The sequence below is a fragment of the Tenrec ecaudatus genome, chromosome 13 (assembly GCF_050624435.1).
Source record: "Tenrec ecaudatus isolate mTenEca1 chromosome 13, mTenEca1.hap1, whole genome shotgun sequence".
Lineage (NCBI taxonomy): Eukaryota > Metazoa > Chordata > Mammalia > Afrosoricida > Tenrecidae > Tenrec > Tenrec ecaudatus.
The window spans coordinates 56,948,883-56,973,953 of record NC_134542.1 but is presented as its reverse complement, the minus strand read 5'-3'; the positions used below and the strand labels follow the sequence as shown (position 1 = coordinate 56,973,953).

Below are 25,071 nucleotides of genomic sequence, written 5' to 3'. Positions count from 1 at the left end.
ATGATGGGTTTCATGTGGGGAGAATGAGAAGGGAGGGCTGAAGACAGCTCTGTTCCGAACAGGTAGGCAAATTGAATGGGATTTTCTGAAAAGGGAGAAATTGGGTGGAAGAATAGTGTAGATGAGGGGTAAGGGGATCGGGGTGCGTCTTAGATATGTAATATGCACAGTGCACTAGACTTCTGAGGAGCACTATCGGATCCGCAGTAGGCAGATTCGCCTGACGCTCAAAAGAAAGAACCAGACTTGGGGGCTGGTTTATAGATGGGGCATATAGATGTTCTATAAAGCCACCGGAAATGGATGAGAGTCCCCAAAGAGAAAGAGTGGACTGGGAAGATAAAAGGCCCTCCAGAGGAGCCCTGAGGTCTTCCAACACTCATGGGGGAGACGAGGCCAGCAAAGGAGACTCTGAATGGCCCTCAGGTAGGGAAGGCAGGGGCAGGGGGGCGGGGAAGATGGAGAAACCTGGTATGACAGGTCTTTTAAGAAGGAGAAATGGTTGCTCTTGCTCACAGCCCATTTGTTGTTAAGAAGTTGGATGAGCTGACTCTAGAAAGACCACATTGGAATCCCCTGGGAAGACTTCCTCCAAAGGAGAGAGACCACTATATTTCATCTACGGCTCTTGAATTTTGATGGAAACTGCTGACATGCAATGAAGACTTGATCTATAACTGAATATTCAAGTTCAGTGGAGGGTGAGGCAGAAGGATAAGTTGTCTTTAAAAGCACTACCTAGGGATTTGTCATAAGTTGCTTTGTCAAAGCAACAAGAAATGCCCTTCCTTCCTGTTGACTTTAGGAGAAGCCAGCAGTCAGCCAAGCCTTGCGAAGGAAGACTGAGCGAACTCAGTACGTGTGGCTGAGTTGGGTGCTTGACCCTGCAAAGGCAGGAAAACCGTCATCCTCGTAATAAGAATGAGGTGCTGTCTCATCAAACCCTTTCTATTGGCCACTGCTCCTCTCAGCCTTCGTATAAGATTGGTGCCGAGAGAGCTTTATTGTCCAGGCTTTGGAGGACAGGGAGCGGGGTGCAGCAGCCCTGGCACCACAGGCTTGCATGGCGTGAGAGGACAGCGCCTTGGACATAACGGCTTCCTCGACCTCAGATGGAGGTTTTGTGGCTGCAAACTGGAGAGATTGCTTATTTCAGCAAGATAACATATGAGCCAGTTGTAGATCTGGACTGCAATTAGCATGCACATTTCCTCAGGAAGAAACACTCTGAGTGTGTGGGGGTGGGGGGGGGGGAGAACACAGAGCAGTAGCAGTCATCATGGGTGATGAGAGTTACTCTCCTGAAAGTCATTTAATTTCTTTTTTGGCAATTGCTTTATCGCGCATCATTATCAACCTCTTACTTCACTGCAAGTAATAGCAGGAGGGTTAACAGTCCTTTTGTTTGTTCACAAAAGTAAAAATAATTGGATTGTCTTTTGTTGGAATATCCGAACCTTCCATGAATATCTTACTCTGTCCACATGTCCGAGATGTAACTCATCAGAGTCCCTAATCTGCACACATGTGCACACAAACCAAACCAACCAACAAACAAGCCAGTTGCAACCCAGTGGATTCTGACTCCCGCGGACCCGGGGTGTTCAGAGAGAACAGCTCCGTGAGGTTTCTTGGTAATCTTATGACCAGGCCTTTCTTCCATGGTGGGTTCAAACTCCCCACCTTCAGGCTAGTGTCAAAAACAGAAATAGAACTCACTGCAATTGAGTTGAAGCTGACTCATAGTGACCCTACAGGACAAAGTTGAACAGAAGTCACTGTGTGTTTCTGAGAGTTTGAGTCTTTAGGGGAAAAGAAAGCCTTGTCTTTTTCCTGTAGAGCTGCCGGGAATTTGAACTTTTGACCTTACAGTTAGCAGCCCAATGTGTAACCCACTATGCTGCTAGGACCAAGAGCAAACCATGCAGTTGTGCCTTCTGTAGGCTTTTCCTCCATGAATGGTAGCCCACTACACCCAATTCCAGTCCAGAGACTTGGACATCATGCTGATTCCTTCTTAGCCCCACATTCACATCCATGGCCAAATTCTGTAGCATTTTATCTTTCAGATGTATCCTGAATCTATTTTTCTTTCTTTCTTTACCCACCTTACTCCTTCAAGCCTCCGTCTCCATAGGTAGTACTGCAGGAGTCTTGAAAGTAAGTTTTTTACATTCAGTCTTGTTTCCAGACTGAAGACGACAAGTGCCTTCCAATAGTCACAGCTGACTCAGACAAACGCTGCCACAGTGTCCTCTAAGAGAAGCACCGTGAAATCCTCCTAACCTGGCTGCCAAGGCTCTTCGGGACAGGCCCTGTTTCCCTATTCAGCCTCACATCTTACCAACTGGTGGGCAGTGAGATGCTCCAGCCCAAAGGAATGCATCCAGTTCTACTACTTGCCTCTGGAGAAACTCTCCCTGGTTCCTCCTCTCAAATTGTCCTGCATTTGAATCACCCCTTCTTGTCCTCCACACCAAGGCTTCCATCTTCTGCAAGTCTTCCTAAAGTCTCCGGAAGGTTCCCTAGATGACTCAAGTCTTGGGTTACGATGGGAAAGCTGTGCCCTTGAAAACACCCAGAGGTGCCCGGGAAGGAAAGCCCAGGGAACTGCTTCATGTCTACCCACAAAACCTTAATGGAGAGCCAACCCCACTCTGAAACACATGGGGTGCCATGGGATGGAATCCACCTAAGAACTGCACTCACGGACACACCCCTCTCACGCCATCGAGTCAATTCCCACACCCACAGCCCTATGGGACACCATAGCTCTGCCCTTGTGGGTGCCCTTTACTAGGGTAGAAAGCCTCATCTTTGTCCAGAGGACTGGCTGGTGGTTTCAAACTGCTGCCCTTTGGGCTAGCAGCTCACTCCACCACCAACCGCCACTTAAATGTCACTTTCCTCGAGGGTGCGTTGTCATTCTGCCTTATTCGCTGTGGTATTCTGTTGGACTAAGAAAGTTACCTTCTGAGAGTGCTGAATTAATGGACACTTATTTTAATGAGCACATATTTTCATTTTGGGTTTGCTATCATCACTTGAGATGAGCTATTTGAGAGGGCTCTCATGCGCACAGATACACCCTTTGAGGAAACCTTTTGGTTAGTTTGTTGTCGGTTCTGTGTTTTACATAGGCACCTTGGGGGAACGGGCCTTCATATGCTGGCGCATGTCTACGCCCGCATGGAGGGCGCTTTCCCCCCTGGCTCTGGCAATGAAGCCACAACACATCTGGATTCTTTTAAGACAGAGGCATCCTCCGTTTTGGACGTGTTTTACGGTGGTTCTCCACCACAGATGCAACAACGGTTGATCATCGACCTAAACTGGGTCTACCCCACTGAAGGGAGGGGTGTCTGGTGGCTACCCTGTGAATGGGAGATCAAGGGTCTGATGGAGAAGTTCGTTGAAGGGAGGCAAGTCCCCCGCCTAGTTGTTGGGGGTCAGTAACAGACTAAACCGCAGGCCATTCAGCCCAGCTCTGAGCTCTCACACGCAGCAGCCTGGCCTTATTTAAGAGGAAGTGTGGGGCGGAAGGAAGTGGGCATAAAAGGGTGCAGGCCCCCGAGTCTTAGAGTGAACAAACCCTAACGACTTTGTCACCAACATGTTCCCTCAGCGGCTTGAGTTCAGTTCGTTTGTATGTGTCCCTCCCCGCGTGCATCAGCCTCTAGTTGATTTCTCTAGCGGTTGCTTACACGGAAACATCAGATACAGAGATAACCCCAAGGTCCCCGTCGGTCCCCCGCCGCAGTCCCCACAACTGGTTTGTGGCTGGGCTGGGGGGCCACGCCCGGCAAGCAGTGGAGGATCGGAGCGCCCCGAGGGGCGCGTTTGGGCCACCCGCCGGGCGTCCGAGCCGGAGGCCCCTTCAAAGGGAAATCCAGTCCCCACCCACCTTTCCTGGGACAAATCCCCGGCAGCCGCTCGGTGGGGCGGCCCAGCCAGGACCAGGTCTCCCAGCGCCCTCTACAGCTGCACTGCTGGGGACACAGCGCCGGCTCTGCGCCTCCCCACCGCGCCGGGGACCTCACCCGGCGCCCGGCACCCGCACCCCGGGACCACGGAGAGGGGCGCGCGGCTTCCCGATCCCGCTGCGTTCGCCCCGCCCGCTGCGGACAGACCGCCCCGCCCCCCTTCCCACCCGCTCACCTCCTCCCCCTTCCCCCTCCCCCCGCCGCTGGCCGCGCCGCGCCGCTGCTCTTGGGGCGCTCTTCCCTTCGGCCGAGTGTCGCGTCCAGCGCAACTCTGGGCCGTGGTCACTCGGGGTTGGATGTAGCCCGCCGAGCGCGCATGGCTGAGGAAGCGAGGCGCGGGGCCGGACCCCAAGCGGCCGCCGGCTGGGAGCTGGCAAAGCTGCTGCTGCTGCTGCTGCTGTGCCTGGGGGTCCCCCCGGGGCGCCCCTACAACGTGGACCCGGAGAGCGCGCTGCTCTACCGGGGCTCCCCCGGCACCCTCTTCGGCTACTCCGTGGCGCTGCACCAGCACGGGACCCACCGATGGTGAGTGGCGCGGGAGCCCGGGCCTCGGGCGGAAAACTTTCGGGCTTCGCAGGCTGCGGGCGCGATCGCTCCCTGGGGGCTGCCCCGGGGCACTCGCTTCTCGGGACCGGCGGCTCCCGGAGTGCGTCCCGGCGCGGCAGGCCGCTGCGTCCCGGCGCTGCGCCCCTGCTGAACCCTGTGCACGCTTCTTTCTCTAGGCTCCTGGTGGGAGCGCCCACTGACACCTGGCTCGCCAACGCCTCGGTGGTCAAACCCGGGGCCATTTACCGGTGCAGGATCGGCCAGAACCCTCGCGGCTCCTGCGAACAGCTCCAGCTGGGTGAGTCCGGTCCAGGACCAGGAGGGAAAGACCTTCCCCTTCCCTGGGGTGGATCCCAGGACAGAGCAAGTTCTGCAGGAAAGAAGGCTACATTGTGCCGCCTGCTCCTTCTACTGTACAGCACGTGGTTTTCCTCTCTGAACTCCACACTATCTTCCCAGTCAGTTGGTCTTTCTATGTCTTTTCCTATGTCTTCCTTATGGCAATGATTTCAAACACCCCTCCCCCCGCCCAGTATGTAGAAGAAACTTAATTCTCATACCTTCCCCACAAGCCTCTGCCCCGCAGGGTCAAACACATTTTAGAGTCTGCCAGCTCAGCCAAGACTGACGAATTTTATTTTCATCTTTGACCTATCATCTTTGCTAAAGAAGGGAGAGATCAGAAATAGCCGTGGGAATTGCCCCATATCCTGTCATTTCGCCTCTGGGGTTTAACTCAGAACCTGAAAGTCTTCCTCCTAATATGAAATGCAGACGGGGAAGAAAGGAAAAACTGGCATCTCCACTGCGATTCTAATGAAAAGGGGGGTCCTGTCCAGTGAGGCTCTTCTCCCCACACTGATGGGTCCCTCTGTTTGCTCGCATTACTTTCCAGCGTCTTCTTAGGTTTGGGGCAACTCAAGCTAAAACAAAAATTGTTCTGATAGGGAAGGGAGGAAGTTCATGTTTCAAAGCCCAAAACACACTTGTCTCACATAAGCACATGGGGGAAGAAAGGGGAACTAATATTAATGAATTCGTGTCTCATGTGCTGGTCCAATCACAGCCACGTCCTGGGGGCTTCAAAAACAAAACAAACAAAACACTCTTGGAAAGTTGGAGTTAAAAAAAATAAAGGATTTTTTTTCCATGTCAACTTTTTTGAAGAAGTTCAGACCTTCACTCCCTGCTTGCTCACTTCCTTCCCCTCAAAGCAGCACTGGGTCCTGGTTGTCCTTGTCCCTACTCTGCACAGCAGGAGCCTGAGGCTCAGAGGGTGGCAGCTACCTTTCCCTTATCCCTCAGAGAGCAGCAGTAGGTAGTGGACAGGACATATGTTTTCGTGCAAATGACGTGAGACAATGTGTCTGTAGGTTGTCTGGAGAGCCAATGAGCCACCTGTAAGTAAGGGTGAGCTAAAAGTTACAACTGCTGTTTTTAAAAAAATGTTTGTCTTTGCAAGAGACTTTTGAGATGAAAAAGTTATTGCGCCTTCCACCCTGTGTCCTTTGCTGGGAAGCTCTTTTCACCGGAGTGAATTAAAATGCAGCATGTCCATCATGCGATCTTAATGTTTTGCTCAGAGAAGTCTCACTCCCCAGCCTAACTCACTGCCATCCAGTCCACTCAAACTGATAGAAACCCTGGTGCGCAGAGAAGAATTGCCTCTCTCGGTCGGTTTCTGAGGCTGTGGTTTCTTTTTGTTTGACAGTGGGAGCACAAAGCCCTTTCTTTCTTCCCCTTAAAAGTCTAGAGTTGTCTAGAGCATGCAGATTAAGCTATAGTCTCTCATGAAGCACTTCACACCACAAAAAAATGAAGCCAGGAATACATAACATACTTACAGACGAATGCAGGTGGAACAGATCTTAAAGCGTGTGTGCAAACAGTGTGGGCTGGAGAACTGACGGGTAGAGGGGACACCCTTGGTCTGACGGGTAGAGGGGACACCCTTGGTCTGACGGGTAGAGTGGACACCCTTGGTCTGACGGGTAGAGTGGACACCCTTGGTCTGATGGGTAGAGGGGACACCCTTGGTCTGACGGGTAGAGGGGACACCCTTGGTCTGACGGGTAGAGGGGACACCCTTGGTCTGACGGATAGAGTGGACACCCTTGGTCTGATGGGTAGAGGGGACACCCTTGGTCTGGTGGGTAGAGTGGACACCCTTGGTCTGACGGGTAGAGGGGACACCCTTGGTCTGATGGGTAGAGGGGACACCCTTGGTCTTTCAGAGGAGCTTGACAAGGCCTCAAGAAGGGGAAGATCAGGATCATGCCTGTCGTCCTTTTACTGTTTGCTTATCCACGACATTATAGCAACTGGCGCCCAGCATCCTCTTCCTTCCGGGAAGGGAACTAATGCTATTTCTAGATGCCTGTTTTACACTGGGGAGATCCTGTCAAGATATACAAATATTAAGATGATAACGATTGTTACTTGCAGGAAAACCTACCTTCATCCAGGAAGTAGAACACAAAATTTGACTTAGAAGTACCTTCAGAGAAATGTGCACATGATAGATGTGCATCAACATGAATGAAGTGAAAGTGTATTGGATGGATAAATGAATATAGGCTAAGTTAAAGTTTGATTGGCATCAGCTGGATTGCTACAGGATTCCATTTTAAATAAGAAAATTAATTAGAAATTGTAAGCCAAAGTAAAATTACTAAGTTGATGTTATTAGTAATTTTCAGTTAATACAGAAAAGTAATGTGTAAGAGTTGACTGGTATTTATTTCTCGTGTACTAGGTTAACCTGTCTATCTGCTCTTGCCTATACAAAGGAGCTTCAAAGTTTGTGTAACAATGTAACTTAAAAACAATGGAATTCTTTCTTCAACATTGTGATGCCTCCTTCTATAAAAAAATCTACCTTTATTCAGGAAAAATTGAGAAGCAGTAACTTAAAGTTGTAATGTAATAGACTGAAGTTAAAATCTAAAAAGTGAACATTGAAAATTGTAAAATCGATAACCAAAGATCTTCAGGGATTCCCCTCAGGTTTTCAGACTGGGTGATATTTTTAATGAAGAAATTCCAAGAGAGCCTGCACACATGCATGCACAGTTTTTGATATAAAATGCCTTTAGTTGTCCTGTCTCAAGGTGTGTGTCTCAAGGTCTAGTAACTGACTCATAATAGTTACTTAGGATTATTAGTTTCTATAGAGCCATATACCTCCTGTTTTCTTGCATTTTACTTTATTTTTTTATTTCATAGGTAATGTGTGTGTGTTTATAGTTTACAAATTGAAGACTGGTGCTAGTTGTGGGAGCGAGTCTGTTGGTGCCAGCATGTTCTGACTTTGTGTCCGTGTGCCATATTCTAGTAATTCTGACAGCGTTTCAAGCTTTCTCTCTCGCCCACTTAATAGACTACAGTGTAGTATAAATATAACTTTATACACTTGGGTGAAAAACCAAAACACGAGTGACTCACTTTATGACATACTTCCTCGCACACTCTGTATACTCTCCGTAATATGCAGCTTGAGGTTATTAAATAGCACCAATAACCTAAACCGACAGGAGAATGTACAAGTTAAATGGCACCGACAGGAAGGAAACACGGCTTCTCTTTGGGCCCAGCAGAAAATGGTACCCAAACTAAAGATTCAGCTATCATGGCCATGTCATCGCCAGGTCGATATCTTAACTTGCTGTCAAGAACACCGAAGAGGCAGAGCCTCTCAAAATCTCGCCTCCGACCCCCGTGCTATTCCAAACGCCATGCACTTGCTCTAGCTTGTGAGTCATAGTGCAGAATTTCAGGTCAAAGTCTGATTCAGACAAACTTATCCTTTCCAAAGATGAGGCCAGTTCGGTGCCACCTCCTTTCCTTCTGGGGACAACGATTGCTGCATGTCAGGGTACAGCTGCCCGATACCATGGCCGCAATCAGAAGGGACAGCACCAGTCACTTTATCTAGAGGACCCAGCACATGGATGTTGGGAGTGAGATACTCCTTGTAGTGAATTCAGTGGGCTACCGAGGTGGTGGGTATATGGTACCTGTTCCCCCACATGCCAACAAAAGGGCTTCTATCACCTTACCTGTGAGAGAGCTGGCCCTTATCTCATGCCCTGGCCCATCTTTACCTTTGGCTGGTAATCAAAGGAGGCAGTCTTCCGAACAGGAGGATCTGGAGTCGGATTTGCTCCTGAGGACTCAGTGTCTGAGAAACCATGGAGATTTCCACATTTCCCTTGTTGCCCCCAGGGCACACTGCATCCTGACTGAAGCCGTTTCAAAGGGAGCTTTGTTCACAGATGATTCATATAGCCAGGCTTCACAAAGATGTTCTCTCTTAGAGGAACCTCAGTAGTGTAATGGCTTAAGCTTTGGGCTGCTAACCACAGAGTCAGCGGTTCAAAACCATTAGCTGCTACACCGGAGAAAGAGGAAGCTCACCCCTCTCATAAAGGGGTGCAGTCCCAGAAGCCCACAGAGACATCTGCTCTCTCCCTTAGGGTTACAGTACATCAGAATAGGTGGCAGTTAGTTAAGTAGTCCAGCTTCTCATAGTTGATCCATGGATTCAATATTTAAAGAAACCACCTACTAAAATGCCTTAATAATATTGTAAAAATACACGGAAAAGATTGCCTTTATGTGAAGATTGAGAAGACACCCCATATCTGTAAGTAGTGTGATGTTATCACTGATATCACTAACTTGAAGTCATCGCACATTTACACTTACTTCTAAAACAGAATCAGTAGTTAAACTGTCCAGTTTAGTAGCTAAGAGCCTCTGGTAGCTGTTATATATTGCAGTGAGGCTGATTTGTGATAAGCTGCAATGTAAATGCGAACTCAATTTCAAAAACTCTTTGAAGAATGAAAAACATCACATTAATAGAAAGAGTATCAGGTGCCGGGTGAGATGATGTCATTTAATATGTATTTGAGTTAAATAAGCTGTATTTGTTAGGTTAATTTCACCCCTGTCTTTTTGCCTTTTAATGTGGTCACTAGAAAATTTAAAGAATTCATATGTGGCCCAAATGGCATGGGACAGCCAGGTCGCTGAGAAACAGAAGTTCCTTGTAGAAAAGAAGAGAACTCTTGGACCAGGTGCTTTTCCATTTCCGTGTCCCTGAGGAGAACTTTCCATTTTTCTTCTCCAGATGAATTATTTCATCATTTCTGGACTTTCCTCACCTCTGTGTGTGGTGCTCTCTTCCTCAGTGACGAGAACAATGGTCTGTCAAAAATTAGTCATCACCAGTCTCCCCCTTTGACTTTCTTTCCGAACACGATTCTACCATCACCAGCCTCCTGGCTTATGTCACATAACCTATTTGTGAGAGGTTAACTTAATTGCAATGCATCATTAAACTAACGACCCTGCTACCCTCACTCCTGCCTGGTTTATAGGAGTTGCTAGCTTAATGTTAAAAGGCAAACATCTCACTGTTGAAACTTCCAACATGTTCTTGTTAGCTTTATTCCCCTTTTCCTTTGTCATTAGCGCTAGTGTATAGCTTATAACACTGATATTGTTCAGTGTTTTGAAAAAAATCAAAAACAAAACAAAAACTCATCCCTGAAGATGGGCTGTCGTGGCAGTTAAGCAGAAAACCAAGACAGAGCGCTCCATTAACAAACTATCATGTGGACAGATTAAAGTTCTCTGATTTCCAGCAGTTTCCCCAATTCCATCTCCGAAAGGACAGGGTTTCCACCTAATTTGATAGATGAGCTTTTCTAAATGCAATTTTTAACTTTAAGTTGTCTGGATCCTTGAGAGAACGTTTTCGTTGCTAATATATCCCTCCCCAAGGCCTGCAAAGCTGTCATCCAGAGGAGACCTGGGCTTTGCCTCTCAGAGACGGATAGGCTAGAGTTAAGTTATTATGGGGACATGTGATGGGAAGAAGGTTTCACGTCAGGAAAGTAAAGTGACATTTCCTAAGGCATTGTTCTTCAAGTGAGGAGCAATATAAATTAGGAATTACCCAGAGGAGATGGCTTGGAAAAGTATCTCAGACAGAGGAAGCCAGGTGCATCCAAACTCTAAGGTCTCAGCGAGTCTTGTCCTCTAAAGAAGAGGGGGGAAAGCCACTGAAGTTCAAAGTTGGACTGCGGAGTCGGGAGAGAACCCTGGGGGGAGGTAGATTGGTGAGGTGGACAGGGGTAATTTTGGACACGGTTGTGTAAATTATCTTTAGAAGTCTGAACGTATAGAAATTTGTTTTAAACTGGAACACAATATGATGCGATTTCTGTCGTAGGTTCTTTTGGCTGCCAGAAGGGGAATGTATTGGATTGGATGGGACAAGCCTGAAGGTCCTGAGATAGTGGTAGGGAGGATTGTCTGTAACTTGAGTTGGAGATGGTAGATGCCTGTGCTAGAGTCACAGTAGGAATGGGGGCGGGTGGGGGGAGGGCACAACCGACACGAGCAACAGGACTTGGTGATGATATGATATGAAGGATGAAGGAGAAGATTTCAGTGATGTCCCTCAAGGTGCTGACATTGCTGCTGGGTGAAATTCATGGAAGTTTAATGGATCTGAGAGTCCTGTGAGACAGAAGTGCAAAATCTAGTTATCAGTTGAGTGTGTGGGGTCCCGGCGGCAGAAGAACCTGCACTATCATGTCAGAGTTTATCTCTATGGTAACACAAGCCCTGAGATGCCTAGTGGCACAGCAGTTAAGTACTTGGCAGCTAACTGCAATGTGATGGGTTGAGTTCACCAAAATGCTCCTCCAGAGAAGAAGTGGTGTTTTCCATAAAGTCTACAGCCAAGGAAATCCTGTGGGACAATTCTACTCTGCCACAATGGGTGACTAGGGGGTGGAATTGGATGGTAAGCATCCACAGCCATGGAGACGGAAGAGTGCACGCTGGGTAATCTCTTCAGTGACTAGGCAGAGGGTGAAGGATAGATCTTTGGCGATTCCTACAATTTGAGAAATGGCTTCTCCTGGGTTGCTCTCTGCCTGCACGTGAGACTTCTCCTTGGCTCTTTTAGAACATCAGACTGGTGGCTGATATCATCTGTGGGAGTAAGTCTGAGTATGGCCCCAGGATTTTCTGTGGGGCCCTAGATAATTTCAATATTCATCATTTATCTGTCACCATGGCAGATAAAGCAGCGCTTACAGAAGAAAAAAACAGCAGGAAAAATGGAAAGGTCTGAAGACAATTCAGTCAGCTTGGCAGGTGGAAGTCAAAGGATGAGAGTATTTTGAGAAAACAAACAGTGTGAGGTTAGGAGTATCAAAAGTTGTTCGGACATCAAGCAAGGGCAGTAGGCTATACGAAGAAGTACATTACTCACAGAAGGCTTTATTATATTTAGAGAATGGTTCATGCAAATAAGCCTTGATAGAAGCAGTTTTAGTGGTGAAGCCGACTGCAGAAGAAAGCAGGACTACCGAAATGCTAACAGCTCTCTGAATTGGTTTCTTCCTCCATTTTATTAATTATTTCCACTAGCAACTGGGAATTAAAAGGTGAATCAGACATAGTTGAAGCCTCCAAAGAATCCAGTCAGTTAAAGAGATCATTAATTTTGAAGAACTGCAATAAGCATTTTGACAATAGAAACTAACCCAGGGGAGGGAAGTCCATTGTTGATGATGGGAGCCAACTTGCTGGAGGAGCTGGTACCTGAGGGGCTGAGCCACTTGGACTTGTTTCGCTGAGTATGAAGTAAAAGCTGAACCAACATGGAACGAATGGATGTCTTTCTCAGATTTGTGTGAGGGATACTTTGGGGTTGGCTGCACATATTTAGCATCGTTCCAAAGAGGTGGAGGCCAGACCTGGGCTCCAAATATTCCACCTAGTCCCATCAGGCAATGCGAAAAATGACACCCTCTGCTGGGATGAGAAGCTTCAAACTCACTACCCCAAGACACAAAAACGTTTTATAAAAAAGACAGCTGGAAAGCAGTGTTGTGGTTCCACCCCCACCCCAACCCCAACCAAAAAGCAACCCCTAGAAACATACCATTAAAAAAAAACAACAAAAAACAACCACCTCACTGGCAATGAGTCGATTATGACTCATAGGGATCCTGCAGGCCAGAGTAGGTCTGTTCCTGTGGGTTTCTGAGACTGTCACTCTTTAGAGGAGTGGAAAGGGGAGACGGGGGCACAATGGCAGTGCAGGAGTAAAAGTAAGAGGATGTCAGGAGTCCATGTGGAAATAGAACATTTGGAAACAGATTGTGGTAGTAATGGTACATTCTGCTGGATGTGATTGAAATATGGAATGATCTGCTATATGTATTAGATCCCAACTAATAAAAACAGTTAGAGAGAAAGGAGTAGAAAACTTCATGTTTCTCCCATGGAGCAGCTGGTGGTTTTGAACTAGTAACTGTGGGGTTCAGAGCCCTCTGCGTAACCACTACAGCACCAGGGCTCCTTAGACCTCACATAACTCAAAAACCTCACTTCCGTCAAGTCAATGCTGACTCAGAGCGACCTCACTGTGGGTTTCTCAGACTGTCACTGTTTACAGTCTTTCTCCCTCAGAACTGTTGGTGGTTTCGAACTGCCCACTGTGCGGATCACGGACCAACGTGTAAGAACAACATTTCCAGGGCTCTGTGTGACCCAGCAATTCCATTTTCAAGTACATATACTCCAAAGATTTGAAAGAAGAGCCTCAAAGAGAGACGCATACACCAATATTCATTGCAACACTATACACAGTAGCCAGAAGATGGAAACAACCCAAATGCTTGTAAACAGAATGAAATGTGGTGCATATGTTCAATTTAATACTATGCAACCAGGAGAAGTTAAGTCTTGATACATGCTATAGGCTGGGGAGAGTTTGAAGGAATACTGAGAAATAAGTTAATCACAAAAGGACAAATATTATATGATATTTGTTATATTAGAACAAGTATTAATATCAAATATGAGAAATATGTATTTGTTTGAATAGTATAATGCAATGTCAACCATTATATTCAGGATTATAAATATTATGTTTATAAAGAAAGACAAGATTAGACAGATTTATAGAAACCAAAGCTTATTAGCGGTCACCAGAGGCAGGAGGGAGGAATAAAAGTGGGGTTAATGGTGATGGAAAAATCATACTGATTATAGGTAGGTGTGCAAACTGATTATTGGAACTGTTGTCAATATGTGGTGTGCCTGTACAAAGTTGAACTGGCAAAAGTTTTGTAATGACATTTTTCCAACCGTGACAACGAAGGAGTAACTGCCGAGAACTCCCAGATAAAACCAAACGCCTCCTGGGATTTGGCTCCTTGGTTTGAAGGGTGAGGGTCAGAGTTTCATGGGATAACAGAGTTCCTGGATCTCATAAACCCTGTTTAGTCCATTGATTAGTGAGTGGGGTCTGAAAACCTTAAAGTAGTCATCCACGGCTCATTTGGTCTCTGGTCCATCAAAAACAACAAAGGAAGGAGAGCTGGAAATATGATGGCGATTCGGACGGCATGGCCTCTGTAAACCATCCCTTCCTCTGCCATGAAACAGGACCTATACAGTTCCGGCTACAGTTACTGAGCATTTTGATCATGCAGTCTGTAGAGCAGCGGTTCTCAACCTGTGGGTCACGACCCTTTTGGAGGTCGAACGGCCCTTTCACGGGTCGCCTGATTCATAACAGTAGCAAAATTACAGTTAGGAAGTAACAACAAAAATAATTTCATGATTGGAAGTCACCACCACATGAGGAACAGTGTGAAAGGGTCGCGGCATGAGGAAGGTGGAGAAGCACTGCTGTGGAGAGCTGATCAAAGGGGGAACCTACAGAACAGAATTTTAAATGATCGTATCATTCTCAGCTTACTCCCAGGCATTACAACTTTTAAAACATGGAGAATATTTATCACGTCACAAGAAAGCTCACTGCCATTGAGTCGATTCCGACACATAGTGACTTTATAGGACAAGGAAACGCTGCCCCTTTGAGTTTGTGAGACTAACTCTTTGTTTTAATCGTTTTATTAGGGGCTCATACAACTCTTATCACAATCCGTACATACATCAATTGTGTAAAGCACATCTGAACATTCATTGCCCTCGCCATTCTCAGAACATTTGCTTTCCACTTAAGCCCCTGGCATCAGCTCCTCATTTTCCCTCTTCCTCCCTGCTCCCCCTCCCTCATGAACCCTTGATAATTTGTAAATTATTATTTTGTCATATCTTGCCCTGTCCAATGTCTCCGTTCACTTACTTATCTGTTGTCTGTCCCCCAGGGAAGATGTCACATGTAGATCCTTGTAATCGGTTCCCTCTTTCCACCCCACCCTCCAACTACCCTCCCAGTATCGCCACTCACAGCACTGGTCCCGAGGGGATCCTCCACCCTGGACTCCCTGTGCTTCGGTTCCTATCTGTAGAGACTAACTCTTTAGGAGATAGATAGCCTCATCCTTCTCTCAAGAAGGGCTGGCGGTTTCGAACTGCCAACCTTGCAGTTAGCAGCCCCAGGGTAACAACTATGCCCCAGAGCTACCATATTTATCATATAGATCACATGCAGTACTAACATGTGCAGTGAATTGCTTCAGAGATAGGAGATCATGACTTTGGGGTCATACTTCTTTTATAAGAGTTCTGTTAGAGGTGGATTCTTCATAGCCCTTTAACATTTTGCCCTGATAAAAGGCCTTGTAAATGTGACTCTGTGAAAGTCATGCTAGGTTAACCTCAGCCCCAAATGACATTGTCTTCTTGGGAAAGCTTTCGAGTAGCATCAGAAGAGCATCATCTCATCTGCACGGTGTGTTCTCTGCGCCGTGTTCTTCTCCCCTTTAAACCTTGGCAGGGAAAGAGCCACTGACCATCGTGGCTTCCCACCCTGCCAGGGTCTCTGTTGCTACAGAATAATATGATGGACGAGTTAGCTGATATTCTTAAACCTTACTATTTGACTCCCTCTGTTTTCTTTCCTTCTCTCTCTCTCTCTCTCTCTCTCTCTCTCTCTCTCTCTCTCTCTCTCTCTCTCTCTCTCTCTCTCTCTCTCTCTCTCCATCTTTTCTGTCTTGTGAATTCCCTAACTAGACACAGAACTTCAGTACTAAACACCTAGCATGACGTGTGAACACATAACCCTGATTTCCTGATTTTTTAAAAACATGTTTGCACTGTTCTTATTCCAAAGACACTCAGATGGTATCATATATTGCTGATAGTTTTCAACTATATCTTTAAATTGAAGAGTTTAATTGAAAACAATGGGAATAGTGAATTTCCTTCCATTCGTTTCTAATGTTGGAAGCACATATTACAATATTACCGGTAGTTACTGCTATGTGCCGTTTTGACGATTTTGACTCATAATGGCCTGTAGGGAGAGGAGACCCACGTCATAGCAGCACCGTAAATACTTACTGAAGCAGATTGCCGTGGTTTTCGCCTGTGGGATGGCTGGGTCTGAACAGTCAACCTCTCAGTAGACCCTGAAGCACTTAACAGCGGTACCACAAGAGCCCCTTGGAAAATAGTAGTTGGGCTGTAGTAGAAATGGAGTAAATATAGAATAGAATTATTAACAATATTAAAGGGTTGGATTCTTTTCCTTTTTTATAAAATAAGTTTTATTGTTTGGGGGTTATCTATCTATCTATCTATTAAATACCTTTATTGGGAGCTCTTACATCCCATCACAGTCTATACATTCATCCATTGTGTCAAGCACATTTGCACATATACTGCCATCATCATTTTCAAAGCATTCTCTTCCCACTTGAGCCCCTGATATCAGCTCCCCATTTCTTTCCCCCTCCTTCCCCCTTCTTTTCCTGTTTATCAGGGAAAAGTATTAACAGCAAATCATCATAAGGTAGCATGAGGTGGTCGATGTGGGTTGGAATCCATCCTCAGCACACATACTAGCTGAGTGACCTTGAACAAAACACTTGATCTACTTCTCTTTATTTTCCCCACCTGTGAAATGGAGGGGCTGCTGATAACAATAGGACTGCCTGTCGTATAGGAATGAGGAACTCTGCTGGTGCTGAGGGTTAGATGTTGGACTGCTAACCACAAGGTTGGCAGTTCAAACCCACCAGCCATTCGGTGGGAGAAAGATGAGGCCATTTACTTTCGTAAAGATTTACAGTCTCCAGAACTATACATAGGGTCTCTGTGAGTCAGAATCAACTCAATGGCAGCGAGTTTGGTTTGCTTTGGTTTCAGAGGGCTATTATGAAAATTCAGTGATTCCAATGTGTTTGCACACATCAAAACTGGGCCTGGCCCATAGTAAGCACATAATACATATTGGTTATTATTATAAGATGCAGGTCTCTCTGTGGCACACCCAGTGTCACCAGGGGAGAAAAAGTGTGGCAGCCAGCCTATGAGAACACAAAAACCCGCAGGGACCGTTAGACTCTGTAAGGCCTGGCAGCACCAGGAGTGGCCATCACGTCAGCGAGGCGAGCAGCCCAGGTAAGAGAGAAGCTGCTCTCTGTGCGGGAAGCCCCCTGCTTCACGTTCTGCTTTCAGATCTTCAAAAGAAGCGTGCGGCTTTGCTCCAGGCGTTTAAACGTGATGGGAGGAAAGGTGTCTGGGGAGATGTGCACCCGGCATCAGAAGTGACTGGAAGTGCGTCCACTCTTTTGCTAAAAGTTGAAGCATACAAAGCATTTTGGAGAGATCAGGTCGATGTGTGTGTTGTCTGAGAGTCCAGGCCGAGTGCCCAGTCAAGTGTCTGTCCTGAGGAAGAAGCTACAGCCCATGACGCAGGCAGAGGAGCCCCATGTCAGTAGCATCTGAAGTCCCAGTCTCCCCCACCCACAAAAGTGTTTCATTTTTGACGACAGAAACAAGAACGTTGAGCTTGACCTTTTCCTTTGGTCCTTGCTTCTTCCATGGAAATTCCAAAACACCGAAAGAGGACACAGTGGCCGCCCAGAGTCAAACAAAGAAAGGGTTCAAATGTCTTACTTCCCCACCCCCTGAATAATAGGGGGAACTATTATTTGGTAAGACTTGTGATACGTTACACATTTTCCACTGGGGGGAGGAGGTTTAGAACGTGACATTGACATCAGTTACTTCATATGCTTGAAATATGTGCATAGTTCTACTTTATGAGCTATTGCACAGTGTGATATAATTTAAGAAATTGAAGCTGATAGTGTTTCTTCTCAGCTGTCCCATTTACCAGTCTCATGGCTTTGCACACATGACTTGACTTCTTCAAGACTCTGTTTCGCATCTGTAAAACAGGATGGATGCTATAGTTTCCTGTCGCCGCTGTGAGGATTCGATGAGCTAACGAGTGAGGTAAACCTCCACCAACAGGGAGGCGCCACAGAGGCTAGATGCCACCAAGCATTGGCAGCTCATGTGACAGTGTTGACGTTAGCAGTGGCAACCAGAATATCGGAGCATGATCTTACCTTATTTAGCAAGCAGCTTCTTGCCAGCCTCATGTCTAATCACTTCATAAATATGGTAGAAACCATTGAAGATAGGTGCTGTGAGTCCCAGCTGATTCTCAACCTTAACCCTGTTTGACTACAACCCCCAAATGTAACAACTTAAACCCACCCAGGTACTTCAGAAGAAAGGCCTGGCGTTCTGCATCTGAAGGCTCACAGCTAGAAAACTCGATGGAACAGTTTAGTCATGGGATCACTATGAGTTTAAATTGACCCACTGGCAACTGTTTTTGTTTGTGTGTGTGTGGGCTACATATCACCCTTGGTAGTGAACTTCAACCCTGCACACATTGCTTCCCAACGTTGAGTGCCTCTAGTACAACGGATGCCTCTTGAGTCCCTGTCTACTGCGTGCGAGGCACAGTGCTGTGCTGAGAGGATGCACCTGTCAGGACTCCCTGTCCTCACGGAGGCCACGTTCAAAATCAAATATCCACTTCCTTAGCCTCTATCACATTTCCGGCAATGGAACAATGGCATTCAAATTGGTATGGTGGATAACAAAACGCAAATGAACTCATCTAATTGGCTTTGCAGTAGTACGCTTTCTATGTGGCCCTCAAAGTCATGATTGGCCCACATTTATGTGCACATTTTTATATAATATTATAAATTAGTATGTGCAAATTAAAAAATAATATACTAGGCATATGTTTGACTATTTTCTTTCCCAAATTAAAAACAAATTGAGAGAAAGAGAATGTAGGCTTACATTGTAGAATAAGAGGGTGGTTTTGATGTGGTTGCGTTTTTTTTTTCATGTTTACCAAGAAAATGCACGGGACTCCGCTAAGAATTAGCCGTTCTAATGTTGTATCAAAGCATGGAAAATTATCCCATGTTAATTTCTGCTGACTTCTTTTATGTTAAACCATGTAAAGTACTTTTTCAATTATAAAACCTAATTTGATTTACTAAGAGTTCAGATTAGTAATGTATGCGCTGAACTGAAAACCGGATTATAAATCATCTCAGCATGACATTTGGATAAAACACGATGATAATCTGAGTTTATTTATAATGTTATGTCAGAGAAATCGACGAGGATTAGCTTTCCTGTGGCAGATATAATAACCCTCACTTCTGTCCGAATGAGAAGTACTGGAGACAATTTGTTTAATATTTGATCTTCCATTTCATTATCTGGTTGGAACCAAGAGGAGTAAAAACACTGAGTCCATTCAAGGTGGAATAATTTCTTGGTCGAGTTTGACATAATCCAGGGACAGGAATCACCATTGTCACTGTGTTCGAGAGCTGTTTCTCACCAGTCCACTGCCCGATCCAATTAGCTGGGCAGCTTTATTAAAAAAACAGAGAGAGAGAGAGAGAGAAAACGTTGTATCCAAGGAGCCCCGGTGCCATCGTGGACTCCACATTAGGCTGCTAGCCACAAGGCCAGCAGCTCCAAACCACTACCCACTCCTTGGGAGAGAAACGAGGCTTTCTACTAACAGCTAGGCCAAGAGTTCAAAACCACCAACGACTATGAGAGGAAGATGAGGCTTTCTACTCCAGTAAAGATGTATAGTCTAGGAAACGCACAGGGGGGAGTTAGACTATGTCCTATAGGATCGCTGAGTCAGCATTAACTCTATAGCAATGTTTTTTTTCCTCCAGGTAATTCTGATGTCCAATATGAAAGAAAGGTTAGAAAATTCCCCGAATCTAAGAAAAGACCATGGTGGTAGCTTAAAGGATGTTCTTTGAAGTGGTTCTGCTGGTACCGAGTGTAGCAGGAGGCTCCTGTTTATCTGTAACAGCTGTGCCTGCGGAGACAGAGTAGACTTTCTACTCCCAAAAAGAATTACCGCCTTGCAAACCCACAGGGACAGTTCCGCTCTGTCCCGTAGGGTGGCTGTGACTCAGAATCGCCTTGATGGCGGTGAGACAGAGCCGCGCTCCCTCAGCAGCAGGAGCAGTGCTAGGAAGGGGAAAGGCAAACCTGTATGAAGGCATGTGTGTGCGTGGTCATTTACGGACAGCCATTGTTAGTCCTTGGGTGAAGAAGTATCATTTGGCCCTTTATTGTTTTAGTGAGTTTTCTTTTTGTCTCTACATCCATTCGTTTGTTTTGTCAACTCATTGAAAATTAAGAGAGATAACCCAAGTTGGGGCTGCTTTTTCAATTATAGTTGAGGTTTGAATCGTTTTCCCCTTGCTGACCCTTCCATTTTCAGCATGTGTTTCTGAGCTCTCTGTTGGGATTTTGTTAACAGAGGCCTGGTGGCACAGCGGGGTAAATCCTAGGCTGCCAACTGAAGGGCCAGGAAGCGGAAACCACCAGCCTCTCTACATGAGAAAGACATGGCAGGTGCTTCATGAAGATTCACCGGCTTGGAAACAGCGCGGGGCAGTTTTCCACTGTCCTACAGGGTCGCTGTGAAGCAACTCCAAAGCATCGTGGTGACTGGTTTTCTGAGTCCATAACCACCTCACTATCCATTTCATAAACCAAAAATAAAGGGAGGGAAGGATGGAGGGAAGGACGTTGTGATGGAGGTGGGGAGAGCACAGGGAGAAAGAATTGTTGGGAAGGAGACCCGTCCTCTCATGTCACTGTCCAGGACGCGGACTTGGGTTCCTGCAAAGGGGGCTTTGAGGAATAAGTGGACAAAGACCCAGCCTGGCAGGTGGATGGAGGAGGTCCTAGACCTTAACTCCTCCCACCACCACCCCAAGTCTCTTCCTTAGGGTAGAATTGGGTAGGTGAGGGAGTTATGGGGAAGCAAATGAAAACTCAAATTAACAGATACAAAAGAAGTCATCCTCATGGTGGGGGATTAAATACATGAAAAATTCTCAGAAGTAGACAGGGAAGTTGTGAATGAATAAATTTAGCCAACCCAAGCAAAACTGAGAATCTCTCTTCGTCATGATTTCACCAATATTTTCTCTGGGTGATCACATCCGATGTGTCTGGGGCCTCTGGACTGCTGCTGCTTAGAATCTCCTCCCAATGATCCTTATGGGTAAAGAGCAAACAATAAACATGTAGTCGTTTTGACCATAGGAAGCGCTGGGGGCAGAGTGGTCTCGGCACTGGCCTGGTATCAGTAAAGTCCACAGTCTGACGGCACTGGCTTCTCTAGGAGAACCAGGAAGCAGTCGGCTCCAGAAAGAGTCATGTCTCGGGAAGCCTTGGGAGCAGTGCTGTGTCCCATCGGGACACTGGGTTTGGACCAGCACTTTGGGTTCCGTTTCTGAGTACATAGTATTTTGTGGTTCCAAACTGTTGCATGTTTATTATTTTAAAACGAGTGGGTGGCCTCTTTAGAACAGTACATTTGTTTCAAAATGTTCATTATGATCTGAACTAAACAAAAAAGACAAAAACCCCTAATCACAGTGTTTCAGCGCCGAGCTGCCTTACTTGGGTGCCCAGTGCTGTCGTCATAGGGAAGAAGATCACTCATCCATGCTTCCAGAGTGTTAATTAAAGGATTCAGACTCCTGGTACCACCCAGGGACCCGATGTAAGCAAATGCATCCATTAAAGAAGCCTCATTTCAACAGAGAAAGGTGTTATTTGGGACCTCCATCCTCTTCTTAATTTTGCTCTTGCTCAATTGCCTTCGTTAACTGACTGTAATCGTACCGAGACTTAGGTATTTGTAGAGAAGTTACTCCATGAACATATCTATCACCATGAACTTCCAAGGAGACCAAGTCTAGCCATCATCTGGGATCAGCGTTGTTGCTGCGAGCAGCCATCACGTCACTTCTGATGCATAATGGCCCTGTGGCCACAGGACGAAACCCTGCCTGGCCCTGTGACGTCCTCACAATCGTTCTTCCGTTTGAGCCCAGTGTTGGAGCCACCATGCCAATCCATAAAATATTTTGTTAAATCCTGGGAATTTTACTACCAAGTCCAACTGAAAATTACATCATACTGAAAGCTGAAATGACCTGCTTTTCATCCTCTCTCCCTCTCTGTCATTTATGGTCGCATCGTTTAGATACAATGGCAGCTGCCTACATAGCATCTTTAACTCCTCAACACACGCAGCACTTTTCTCCCCGTCTCTGTGTCTCACTCCTTCTTTGAATACCTCCCAATCTTTTACAATTTTAACACTGAAACCGTATGTTTCTACTACCCAAACTGCCATATCAGGGCTTAGCCTCTGGCAGCCCTCTCTCTCACTGCAGTCGCAGATACTATCAGGCAAGCCGACCCTCTTTCCAGACCTGTTCTCAGTTTTCCCTTTCAGCCCCGCCTTCCTGGCAGCCACTGTTCCACAGGACCAGGTTCCACAGGACCAGGTTCCACAGGAACAGATTCCACAGGACCAGGTTCCACAGGACCAGATTCCACAGGACCAGATTCCACAGGAACAGATTCCACAGGACCAGGTTCCACAGGACCAGATTCGCATTTTCCACATTCCACTGTCGCCAGCTTCCTGACCGACCACAAGGATCACTTAGAGATGGCCAGGATCCCACCTGTACTCCCCCAGCTAGAATCTCAAGAGGCAGGCTGAATGGTTAGCATATGCCCCAAGGGATTCTTACTGTCAGTAGAGTCTGGGCAATCCGATTCATGTTATATTAAGTGAATTGTTTTAAGACCCAGAACAGAGCAATTCAAAGAAGGAGAAGCTGAAAAGTAAGCAGAGCAACAAGTTACTGGAGATTGTCGTGAACAGGCATCGATTCAAGCCCTCAGCCGTATTGTTGGGTTGTGTGGTCACATTCCATGTGATGGGACCATTAGCCCTCTGCAGTTTCTTCAGTTCAGTGTGTTTAAGGGTTTTTGATGAACACCAATTGGAAACCAAAGATGTATCCACAAACATCTACCAACACTCCTTAATCAAAATCTCTACTCCCTGCAAGAGTCCATTTAAATAATTTTACTTCTAAAATAGGAGCCCTGTCTATGTAGTTATTCTGTGTGTCCACAAGAATCTGACTGGGGGGCCAAGGTGATGGGAGAAGACATGGTGCCTTTAGAACACAGCATCTTCAAGCGTAGGATGACTTAGTGCCCCGTGGCCAGTGTTCAAAACTTAGTAACACAAATTCCAATTCCAAGTCTTTAGTGAACAAAATTAATACCAGCTTCATAATTAATGTGCCTGTGGAAGTTACCACCCATTACCCTGGAGTCAATTCTGACTCATAATGACCCTGTATTCCATCTCTAAGCCTGTAAATCTTTGTGGGAATAGTCAGCCTCAACTTTCTCCCACAGTCTAACTGTCAACCTAGCCATGAGCAACCCAATGCTCACCTCACCCATCAGCACCACCTGGATGAGCCCTTTTGGGGAAGCAAATCAGAAATAACTGTAAGTAAAGTAGGCGAGATGAACTGAGAAGTGGCAATCGAAGATGGGAAATAAAAGCAGTGAAAGGAATATTATCATAGGTGCATCTACTTTCCCTAATCATCACTATTTCAAGTCACTTTAATACACAATCCATGCTAGAAAGCGGCCCCTAACAACAACAACAACACATCACCGTGAAGATCACTTCTTATTATACAGCTTATAAGTACCCTGTTGGGCAGAGGGTAACATTTTACTTATTCATCGACTGACTTTCTGGATAGTCATGTATTTAAAAAATGCTTGTTGAAACTTTTTCTTTTCTTTGTTTACTACTTGACAAAATCTGTTTGAAGGTTTTTTAAACCTTCGTTGAAAGCATAAATCACCGTCAACTCAATGTAAAGCATAATGCAGTTTGTGTTAAACATTAGACCCCATCGCTACGTGGTTCAACAGTACATGATCGGTATGTTCACTTCTCACCTTCCAGCTCCAAGAAACTGTGGAGCACAAGTAGTTGTTTGTCTCTTCTTATGTTTTAAGAAAAGAACCTTTTTTTAAAAAGGAACTCTGGTAATAGTGCTGACATGTCTAGATAAAGGGAGGAAAACAAAGATACACACTTTTCTCCAAGCCTGAGACATTATGGTTATATGGACCACTTGCATTGGTTTTCGGGACCCTTAGTAATGCTGTGGGGTAAGCATTGGGCTACTAGCCACAAGACTGCCAGTTCAAACCCACCAGCTGCTGTGTAGAAGGATGAGGCGTCTGCTCCCATTAACATTTATAGTCTTACAGACAGCATTTTAATGTCAATACGACGGATACAGTTAGTAAACATGTAATACCTTATCATTTTATCTCCTTTTTGACCCATTTTAAATTGTTTCAATCTTCTAATTTTAAAAAAAGTTGATTCCATTTTTAATATTTTTGTCGCCTTTTTTGACTGAGGTTTTTCTACGTTTCATGTGGTCATTCTTTGTTCGTTAGCTTCCTGTTTGTGTTTTGTGTGACCTTCTGTTTTTGAGAACCAGGACAGGTGTCCCTACAAAGGCAGGAGCTGGGCTGAGAATTGCGTAGGCTCTCAGCAGGGGAGGATGGGCTGATATGGGGATCTAACAACAATGTGCACTAGAAGAATGTCGTTCTGAAATGGACTGTGGTGTGATCGTACAACTCTTTTTGTTTTAATCATTTTATTGGGGGCTCATACAGCTCTTATCACAATTCATCCATCCATCCATTGTGTCAATCACATTTGTACATTTGTTGCCATCATCATTCTTAAAACATTTGCTTTCTACTTGAGCCCTAGGTATCAACTCCTCATTTCCCCTCCCTCCCCCACCCTCCCTCCCTCATGAATCCTTGGTAATTTGTAAATTATTATTATTTTTGCATATCTTACCCTGTCCGATATCTCCCTTCACCCACTTTTCTGTTGTCCATCCCCCAGGGAGGGGGTTAGATGTAGATCATTGTGATCAGTTCCCCCTTTCTCCCCCTCCTTCCCTTTCCCCTCCTGGTCTGGCCACTCTCAGTATTGGTCCTGAGGGGTCTATCTGTCCTGGACTCAGGATTGAACCATTACATTGTATTATATATGAGGTATATGCCAATAAAACGATGAAAACGAGACAGAGATGTAGAGTCTCGGAAGCCTGTGGGGTCCTTCTACTCTGTCTACTTCGGAAAGTACTTATTTGTACTTAATGGCCCACTGACCCCTTTTCATTAAAAGAACAAAAACAGAAAACCTTGCCCTGTGCTCGCCTGGCAATGAAAACTGTTTGTACTCCAGCCCATAACCCAGGAGAAAGTGTCCGTGTCTGCTTTCGCTGCTCTC

General features: G+C 45.9%; 1 protein-coding gene across 1 annotated transcript in view; it reads left to right on the top strand.

Annotated features, from left to right (window-relative positions):
- Nucleotides 1-4,244: 4,244 nt before the first annotated feature.
- ITGA4 (integrin subunit alpha 4) overlaps nucleotides 4,245-25,071 on the top strand; it is an 88,485-nt gene continuing 67,658 nt past the window's right edge. Inside the window, exons 1-2 of the mRNA XM_075528999.1 lie at nucleotides 4,245-4,508; nucleotides 4,706-4,827. Coding sequence (XP_075385114.1) covers nucleotides 4,300-4,508; nucleotides 4,706-4,827 — 331 coding nt within the window. The 5' untranslated portion in view covers nucleotides 4,245-4,299. The remainder of the gene's footprint in view (nucleotides 4,509-4,705; nucleotides 4,828-25,071) is intronic.